The 9,808-nt window shown below is 41.5% G+C and overlaps 1 protein-coding gene across 3 annotated transcripts in view; it reads left to right on the forward strand.

The window, feature by feature from the left end:
- Window positions 1-9,534, forward strand: part of KYNU (kynureninase) — a 59,247-nt gene extending 49,713 nt beyond the window's left edge. Inside the window, exons 11-15 of one of the 3 annotated variants that reach the window (XR_003257338.1) lie at window positions 2,767-2,819; window positions 4,314-4,399; window positions 7,533-7,763; window positions 8,109-8,570; window positions 9,209-9,292. Coding sequence is in view for 2 of the 3 variants with exons in the window: in XM_026089086.1 (XP_025944871.1) it covers window positions 2,767-2,819; window positions 4,314-4,399; window positions 7,533-7,763; window positions 9,209-9,361 (523 nt within the window). In the remaining variant the exon portion in view is untranslated. The other 2 variants (XM_026089086.1, XM_026089087.1) reach the window with 2 other exon arrangements.
- The last annotated feature ends 274 nt before the right edge of the window (window positions 9,535-9,808 follow it).

Genomic DNA, 9,808 nt, shown 5'->3' on the forward strand with positions numbered 1-9,808 from the left:
CTGCAATGAGAAAGTTTTAACTCTAGAGTCCAGTTACATACAAGCTTAAGGTGTTTTTAAATACAAAAACATCAAATACGACTGTTCAGATTCTCCTATATTATGCATTTTGCAAAGATTATGGCTTGAAATTCAAAATCGATTTAGATCTTGGTGCCTTTGTTTTTGAAGCAAGAATAGTCAAAATGGCAACTGCACTTCAAAATACCCATTTTGCATGCAGAGTAACAACTCTTTAATACAAAATTTTACTGCAGCATCTTAATGTGCAGTTTTATTGCCTATTATTTTTAGCAAGCATTTATAAAGCCTTATGTTTAGGGTTTAACACCTTAGCTATTTCCCATCAAAACAGGCTGAAATTTGGCATAGCAGTGGCAACCCTCATTTCAAATTTTTCACAGAAAATTGTAAACAGCAAATTGCTAATTTGTAAAGATTTTTGTTAATTTCAACACTTTGGAGCCTGTCATCTTAAATGTTTAATAATATGACATCCATATGGACCATTAGATCAATGAGGCAGCTCTGGTCCTAAACCATCAAAGTGCACATCCTGTAGTGACACTTCTGAAGTTCTAGAACAGCCAAAAAAAAAAAAAAAGCAAATTGTCAAAGTTATGGTAGGAAAGGGCAAGACAGCTAGAACTGTCTTTAAAAAAAACCCCTTCATTCTGTCATTTTGGAAAAGTTCTGAAATTTCAGTTCCCAAGTTCCAAACATGGCACTGCAGCAGAGGTCTGGTTTTAAGCTAGTTTCAGAGTTAATAAGTTTTGAGCTTTTGAGACACAACCAGAGTTGACTTTAGGATATGGTCCAAATAGTACATATTATTGTTTCTCCTCACTACAGAATATTAGTCCACATGCTACATTTCACACTGGGTTTTTGCTGGGCAAAACTTTTGGACTTCATGGAATTTGTGTGCCATTGACATCAGTAGGATGTTGTAGTAATATACAGTAATTCAGGGTTTATGGCAAAATATTCTATAGGTATTATACAGTAATACTAAATAGCTGGAATATCTTTTATGATTCAAAGCATCTGTAATGGAGTCACATGTGCAGAACCTGTAGTATATTTTATGTGGGGAATATTCATTTTGGCAATGTAATATCTCATTTGAAATGAATATGTATTGCACTATTGATTTTCATGGGTCTTAGAAGAGTAGAAACATCATGCAGCAATAAAAAACTCGGTGCTTTTTCTGTATGCACCATGTTTAGATGCAGCTCAGAGCTTTTCGTAGAAGTAAACATAAAACCTATGTTGTTGTACAGAAATACCAAGTACTCTATTTTGCACTATGCACGATAAGACTATATAAGTCTATAACAAGGCTTTAACTCAAATGCGGTCTTCATACTACAGAGTTAAGTTCCTCTAAGCGTAGTGCAGAGAAGTGTTCCTGCTTTAGACAGAGGCTGTTCTCTTTTTCTTTGTTCCTCTTCAGGAAGGCTGATCTACCTCTTTTTTACTCTTAGCTTTTACTCTTAGGTTGTTTTTTTTTTACTACTACAAATTTTGAACATTGCTAGGCTTTATCCCCACCACCTCTGCTACCTGGCATAGAGAAAAAGGAGCAAAGCCTTGAAAGAAACACTCTTTATACCTCCATCTCCAGAGACCTCAGGAAGGAGTCTTTGGCCATGTTTTCCTATGTGTCATAACAATGTGAGGATTGAAACATGGGGCAAAAAATGGCATTTTTAGGGAAGGAATGGAGGCAGGCTGTGGTTCTCTCCTTTCTGCTGCTCTCTGGTACTCTTTGTATCTTGCGGCGCCCAGACACCGGGTGCGATCCAGCTGCTTTGGGAGATGGGAGCAAAGTCCCCAGCCCCGACTCCGCTCCTGGGATCCGACCCATCCACCTCTTGTCCAGAAGGGTTAATGCCACTGCAATACTTTGTGGTATCTCAGTCCATAAAGGATTCAAATAGCATCCCATCCATTACCAGAAACTTATTTCTCTATTTCCCAACATGTGTCTGCATGGATTGGAAACCTGTTTATAGCAGTGTCCTTGAGAAGGTTTCCCTTCAAGTTTGGAAACAGTAATAATGTAATGTCATCTTAATTAAAATGCTTGGATAAATGATTTTCAAAGTAACAGACCTTTACTTTTTTTTTTCTTGGAGATGATCTGAAAAATCTGATCTTTGGAGTAAATTGTTTTGGATTTAATTTTGAAGGATCTTTTCTGAATAGTAATCTCAGTTTCAGGAGAAAAACAATTTACTCCAGAATTCACGTCCTTGTCTCACAGCAAGGAAAAGACAAAGCCAGCACAATCTTTGTTCTAGGACCCTGTTGCCCATCTACTGTTTTCACTAATTCCTTTGCTTTGTGAAATTAAGTTTGACATTTATAACACCTTTTGGCTTTCAATATTCATCAAACTAACTTTAGGAGAGTGGAATTTAATGCTTAGGAACAAAAGACTGGAAGTATTTATGTTCTATTTTTCATTTTGCAAAATGAATTCAGACAAAATGGATATTGTTAGAAATCAATAGTCAATTGAAAAATGTAACACATTTTATTCTGAGTTGTTAAAGAGAAATTTCAAAACAGTAAAAATTAAGTTGTTAATGCTAGCTATTTATAGAATTTATTGCCTTTATATGCCATTGTTATATTAGAAAAGTATATAGTTCTCAGTATCTAAATCTTATTTATATTTTTCTTAACTCTTAAATGCAAGTTAAAACATATCAAAGCAAGGTTGTTTTTCACTTACTTTCTTTTGACCAATTTTAGGCTAATTGGCTGGTGGGGTCATGAATTCAAAACAAGATTCCTCATGGAAAACAGTATGTATTTTTATACTTTCAGTTTTACCTCCTATGATGCATTTTTATATAACCAGCATCACTTTTACAGTAGTTTAAGTAGAAAAGAGAGAACTTTGCCTCTCACCTGTGTCAAAGGTATTAAACTAAACTCATCCCAAATATGTAACACAATGGAGTCAAAGTAATATAGAAATAAATTTGATCTCTAGGCATACTGATCTCGTTACCTGCTTCCAGACATTTTGCTTAAAAACACCAAAACCCCTTCAAAATGCAGATGTAGACTATGGAAGAAAGTTTGAAAGCATCTCAGTGAATTCAATTCGTAAGACGCTGAGGAGCGAGGGTCTGCTATCATTCGTGTTGGCTAATATATTACTTTAGGATTAGTTCCACGGGAATTAATGAGAAATGATATGAATAAAGGTAAGGCAATCTGACATAAGTGATGAAACATCAGGAATGTTTCAGTATCTCCAAATCCCCTGCACTAGCAATGGATGGAGCATGAGACAAAACCAAACCTGCTCCAAAAGAAGCTGAAAGTTTCTTGCCCCAAAGTGTGGTGAAATGAGGTTTCCTTTCTACATCTGCCACCTAGACTTTTCTGCAGCTCCGTTTTAAAGCACTGCAGAGAAACTGTTCTGAAGGATCACGAGAAAGGAGCTTTGCATTTTTGTTTTTTTGGGGGGGGAGGGAGGCAGTTCTGGGTTTGACTGCAGAGTGCATCTCTAATAGCCTCCACCTAGTCTTTTTCTTCTGACCAAATGTAAGTCAGTGGCATTATGAAAAGCCGGCAGGAGACACAAATTACCTTGAAATACTGTTAGAAGAAGAAACTTGTTTTATATTCATTTCCATGGAGAGTCGATAGGGAGAAGCTGGGCAATAATCATTATAAAATTAGCTGGGCTGCTGTGCGTGAAGACCTTCTCCCTTGCAACGTCCTCCTGCTCAGGTGCTGGGGCATAAAATATAAATAACGACACAGAACGTACAGTGAGGCTTTATGCCTTTATTAAAGAGGTTTTGTGAGATTTCACAGCCGAAAGTCTATGTAACTTCTATACGTGGCCTGAAGCTACGCTTATCCGCATATGCGGTCTCCCACGTGTCTCGTCAGTTTAATAAAGTTAAGGAACATGATTCCCTAATCGTGCGCTCTGGCTTCACATGARTGTGCCTCTGCTGACTTGGAGTTTCTCTGGTTTATGCCAGTGTTAAAAGAGATTCAAGTGTAAAGGTGGTTTTAACACACACCATTTAAACAAATTAATTGCAGTTCTCTAGTTCCCATGAAGCAGCTAATGAGATCTTCTGCTGGATAAAATTGGGCTTCTCTGGAAGTTAAAAGTATTAGCTGTGAATAGATTACTATTTCCTTTTAATGACTGATTCCTAAAGGCCATGTTAGTGATATATTTTATTGCATGAGGGTAGACTTCAAGATAAGGTCCAATAGATTAAGAGTAAAAATTCAAAAACATTAATATCTGTTACTCATTTTTCCAGAATTGCAACTAAGTRAAGGAATTAATGGCTTTCGGTTATCGAATCCTCCAATTTTACTGGTCTGTGCTCTGCAAGCTAGTTTGGAGGTAAGTAACTGCTTTACTTTAACCCTGAATATAAGAGGATAACAGTGTTAAAAGAATGTTGTGGGGTTTTTTTGCTGTCTTCCTTAAAAATGCCAGAAAAGGTTAAAAAAAAAAAAAAAAAAGGAAGGGGAGGGGGGAGAGAGAAACCTTGAGACAAAAAGCCCTTTTATATTATGCCCATTCTTGACCGTTCTTGCAGACTTTGTCGGATTCAGTACAGGTGAGGTTTGCTCCTCCAGCTTTTAGACAGGCGCCAACGCTAGAACTACGTTTCTCCAGGCTTTTTGGGTGCAAATGGCAGCTTTCTCTATACAGATGTTCAGAGCTTGCCTCGATGTAGTTACGGGAAGGATGAGGCTGGAGAAGATCCTAGGAAGCACTCGCGGAGCTCTGAGAGGCTGCGTCCAGAGCTGCTTCAACATATATTTCCCTGGACAAAACCTAATTGCTGCCTTTATGGAAAAAAGGCAAAAAAAAGGCTGCTCAATGTCATGCAGCTTAAATTGAGCGAGCGGCTCTGGGAACACGTCATCCGTTGTATCTGCTTTTATTACAAACAGAGCAGGCAGAAACCGCCCGCGATCGCTCCCTAAAAGGGGGAATTCGTGAGCGCGGTGTCRTTCCGGGCTGGTTTTCTTCTCGCCGCTTTATTGGTTTTATTTATTAGCGCGGGGAGGGCTGTCCCAGCGCAGGGAGCTGCGCGTCCATCCGGGCGGCTCGCCCCCGCAACGCCGGGCGCCGGGTCTTTGCGGATGGGAAGGGGGGTTTTGCATGGATTTCTCTGTAGCACTAGATTATCGTTTTTCCTAACCGGCTTTGCAAGTCAGCCCGGGTTGCCAAGGTTTTGCCACCAGCGTAAGTGGGACAGATTTATTTCTAATAGCAGTTTGTTAACTATAGCGTAATGGTAAGGCTGATGCTGGAATAAAGGGCGATTTCTATGCACTGCACATTCCTACTTTTATTTACTAAAAATGCAGCATCTTAAGCAAACAAAGTCAGAAAATTGCGGATTACGCTTTCTCCAGCTCATGCGCGGAGCTGAAGGGCTGCAAAGGGCAGCGCAGTGCTGCCCGTTCTGCCTGACAGTTCATTTCGTCAGCCCTTAAACATCCAATTTTTATTTTTATCCAGTTTTTAAACTGTGCGCGACCTTCGGGACGAGGGGGAAGCTGCTGTGCTCTGGCCCAGCCTGCCAGTGCTGCRGTCGGTGCGGGCGGGTGTCCTTTCGCCTGCTGCCGCGAGCCGTGAGCAGCGGGGCTGCGCCGTCCCCGCTGCCAGGGTTTCCCGGCGCCGATTGCTCGAATGCAGTGGGAAACACGATAGTTTTTGTCTGGCAAGAGACGGCTGGTGAAATTGCCGGGACCCATTAAGCAGGAGGCAACATTTGCAGTGGAAACGGTGAAAGCCGCGGGCGTTAATGCGCTTTATTCCTCAATAGCGCTTAAAGGGACTGTTATGGCAGGAGCTGCTCCCTTTTATAGGGGGGAAAAAAGATGCAGTGCTCTAAAACCACATTTAAAAAAAAACTTTTTCTAAAATTTCACCCCGGAGGCTAAATATTCCTTGCACGAAGCCTGAGCAAACAGCTCTTTGCACGCAGCCGAAGCAGAGCCAGCCCTCGTGTCGCGGCAAAGCCCGTCACAGGAGGAGGCAGGGCTCCGCTTTGCCTCCCGCAGCGCGGTGAATAATTGCGGGTGCGCGATGCCTGCCTGCACCCAAGGAAACGCTTCTCGGCGCGCGGTGACCTGCACCAGCGGTGACGGCTCGAAACGTGACGCCCGTCTGCGAGCAGCCCCAGTTTGCTGCCCAGAAACACAGAAAAGGAATCCAGCGGCTTTGGGTTTTGTGCAACCCTTTGTGGTGGCGATGGCACCGTGGGATAAGCGGGAGAGTCTGCAAAAAAGCGCTTTCCAGATGCTGCTGGAAACCAGGGTTTGGCGTAAATCAAGTAGGACTGCTCAGTTACTGCTTTATGGGCTTTTTCGGGTCTTGATCTATGTAAACTTAGAAGTGTTGCTCCGAAGTTTCTCCTGCGGTGCGGAGCGGTGATTTCCCGAGGAGGAGGGTTGTGGATTTGTGTACAGGACCCCTGGTTTTGCAGCCGCCGTCGGTGGAGGCAGAAGCGTCTATGCGCGGCTATGTTACGTTTCTGTGCYGGACGCTGATGCGAAGGGACGGCCGGGTACTTAGCTGTCTAGATCTTGTTGTTTTCCCCTGCAGCTGATTACACGGGAAGAAAAAACGGAGGCTTTGGGTGAGGCAGGGGCTGATAGTTCCCAGGGGGGCGTTTTCCCCCGTTTCCTGTAGCTGAGCCCTTCCCTGAGCACGGTTGGGGGGAGCAGGCGCTGCCTGGCCTTCCCCTCGTTCCCATGCTGTTTTGCCATGTTTTTTGTTCTTGCTAATGCAGCAAAGCAGGGCTTCTAGGCGATTGCTTTTACATGTTGCATCGTATTTCGAGTTTTTTGTAGCTGTATAAGAGCAGAAGAGCTGTTAAGTCAAACCTGAACAAGTATTTTTTCCTTTATTTGGATGAGCAGAGAGCCTGAAACCCTGCCTGCACAGAACTCAACACCTGCAATGTCAATACGTTAATTTAGTTCTTCTGTTTTTAAAGGCAACAGTTTGCGCTTCAGTCAGGATGTTTCAGTCCTAACCCTTGACTTGTGTTACTTGAGGCAGGAAAAACTTGTATGCGATTGAGTTTTACTCAGCACAGTTTCATCTGCAGAGAATTTGGGGATCCTCTTCGGATATGCTGCTGAGTGCGCCCTTAGCAAACCGCTTTTGTGTGCAAATTCATGTATGCAGGTATGGATGTGTGTAAAACTATTTGACAGTAGACAGGGATGTCTTTCATTATGCAAAGTAATAACATTATCCTCTGTTCTCAAAAGCCCAGTTCTGCTGTGTATATGTATAATGTGTATCAGATATTATCACCGAAATCGGGCAGCATAATGCATATGGAGAAATCTGCTACCTAGCAAAGTAAGAACGACAGGGTTTGGTGCCCATGTTACCAAAGTGATTTACATTATTAGAAAGGCCAGAAATGGCCTTAGCCGCCTTCGACTTCTTTTTGTGTTTTGTGGCAATGCATTATCATTCTAACGATTTTAAATCATTATAGGTTTTTGGTCAAGCCACAATGAAAGCACTGAGAAGGAAATCCGTTCTACTTACTGGTTACTTGGAATACCTGATAAAACATCACTACAGTGAGGATAAAACAAATCCAGAGAAGCCTTTTGTTAAAATAATCACCCCACCTCAGATTGAGCAAAGAGGATGTCAACTCACACTATTTTTTTCCCTTCCGATCAAATCCGTATTTAAAGAGCTGGAGAAGAGAGGAGTAGCTGTGAGTAAATCAAACTTCACCTTCTTATGCACTGTTTTGAGAAGCTATCCTGTACCAAAGTAATCATTTTGTTTTTCTTCCTGTATATATAATATAATATATTATATTCCTCTATATCTTATTCTTGTATTCTCATATAAGGCCAAGAAAAACTTCAAGTAACTTCAGCAGGTTTCAGAGCAATCTTGCAGAAGATAAACTTCTCACTTATAATAAAAGAGAGGATTTACTCAGATGATGGAAATGTGATTTCTTCATGTGCAAACCTAGAACCGGATCATTTTGCAGATCTAGAAATGTTTAGGTCATTTCAGTAATTGCCACGTGCATGCAAATCTCTTTCAGCATACAGATATATTTCAGCCTACGTGGAACCATTGCATTTTCTTGGAGTCGAGACTGGTGTCGGCATACTGCAAGGACACCCCTGCCCAACTTGAGAATAGACAGCAATTTTTGCCATTTCAAGAATTGCCCTCTAACAGTCAGTAATGAGCCAAGCTGAGGCTGCACTTGCCACCCTAAATGCCAAAATTCGGATACCCACAGCCTTGCGCTAATAAGAAGCTCTGAACCCGAATCCGTCCCTTTCATGATCTGCAAATGGCCGAAACCTTGTTCTTCGCAAGGCGCCGAGGTGGAGAAATTAAGAAGCTGTCATTTCCTTAGAGATGTGTTTTAGCACTCAGAAAAAGAGGCCACTGGAAGATAATGACATGTAATGACATGGCTACCAGCGAGCGCTACTCGGAAGGAATAAAAGCTAAATTTAAGGCTATACATTTGGTGATTTAGAAGTGCTGGGAGGTGAGGCTGATAGCGTAATGCCATATAAATGATATACGAGTTTTATTTCTGCTGGTGACTTGTGTTCCCAAAGGGCAGCTCTTATAGGCTAAATATGCTTATGTTTTGGTGCTGCCAGGGAATTCCAGGAACCGCTGCTTTTAAGAGGGCATAGGGCCTCGTACTGTTGGCTTGTCTTTGCGATACAGTAATATGTTTCATGYTTGAGAGATTATTATATTCAGCAAAATGTGTAAATTTGCAGAGGTGGAAAAAAAAATGACTGCAAGTCCTGTGACGTTACTTGTACCTTGAGTACAAGAGACTTACCATACTGGCGTGTTTCTATTTTGTGGTGGCTTTTTTGTCGTCTGTGAGGCTCCAACTACAGGTTGCTCTAGGGGCTGAGGCATAAATTCAGCACAGCTGRCAGGATCGCACAGCCTGGCTAACGCTCCCAGAGAGTTTCTTGGGGGTCCCAGAGTTATGACCCATGGCCGCGCAAATGCTCTTCCGCCTCTGTCTAGTCAGTCCTCCTTCCTTGGGGTAGTTCTACTTAAGACAAGGTTGGCATGCCTTAAAAAAGAAATAAAACAACTGTCTGACAAATAAATGCGAAGTGACCTTAATTTACGAAGCACTCCCTTTCTGTTTTGCAGTGTGACATGCGAGAACCAAACGCGCTCCGCGTTGCCCCGGTTCCTCTCTACAATTCTTTCCGTGATGTGCACAGATTTATTGAAATCCTGGGATCCGCAATTACCGCTTCAAAACAAACAGCAAACAATACTGCGCTATCTGCTCCTTATTGATGGCTCGGCTGCATCTTTTAATCTATTTTTGACTAAGATGCATTTATCCCACTGAGCGATTCTTTGCTTCTAGTAGACTAAGCTATATCCCATGCAATTTGCAAAAAAATGACTGTCCTTGAGTAGTTATTTACAACAGACATAGTTTTATTAAAGCTCGTATTTCCACTCTGCTTTGACTTTGACTTCATGAATTAGTATGCTTTGTATATTTTAATGGGGCTTTTCTTAAACGTTTTATGTAGTTTTATTACATTAGCTTTGAGAAGCATGGAAGAATTCCTATCAGCTACAACAGGAATGAAAAAAAATCCCTCTTCATTAGAAAAATGATGCATAACAAAAAATGGAAAATAGACAAATCTCTAACTTAGTTAAAAAATACAGTCCAATTTACATTTTTAATTTATCAGTTCTATTTAAAGCAAGTAAATGGTATACTATACT

Source organism: Apteryx rowi, unplaced genomic scaffold, assembly GCF_003343035.1.
Source record: "Apteryx rowi isolate R43461 unplaced genomic scaffold, aptRow1 scaffold_8, whole genome shotgun sequence".
NCBI classification, from domain to species: domain Eukaryota; kingdom Metazoa; phylum Chordata; class Aves; order Apterygiformes; family Apterygidae; genus Apteryx; species Apteryx rowi.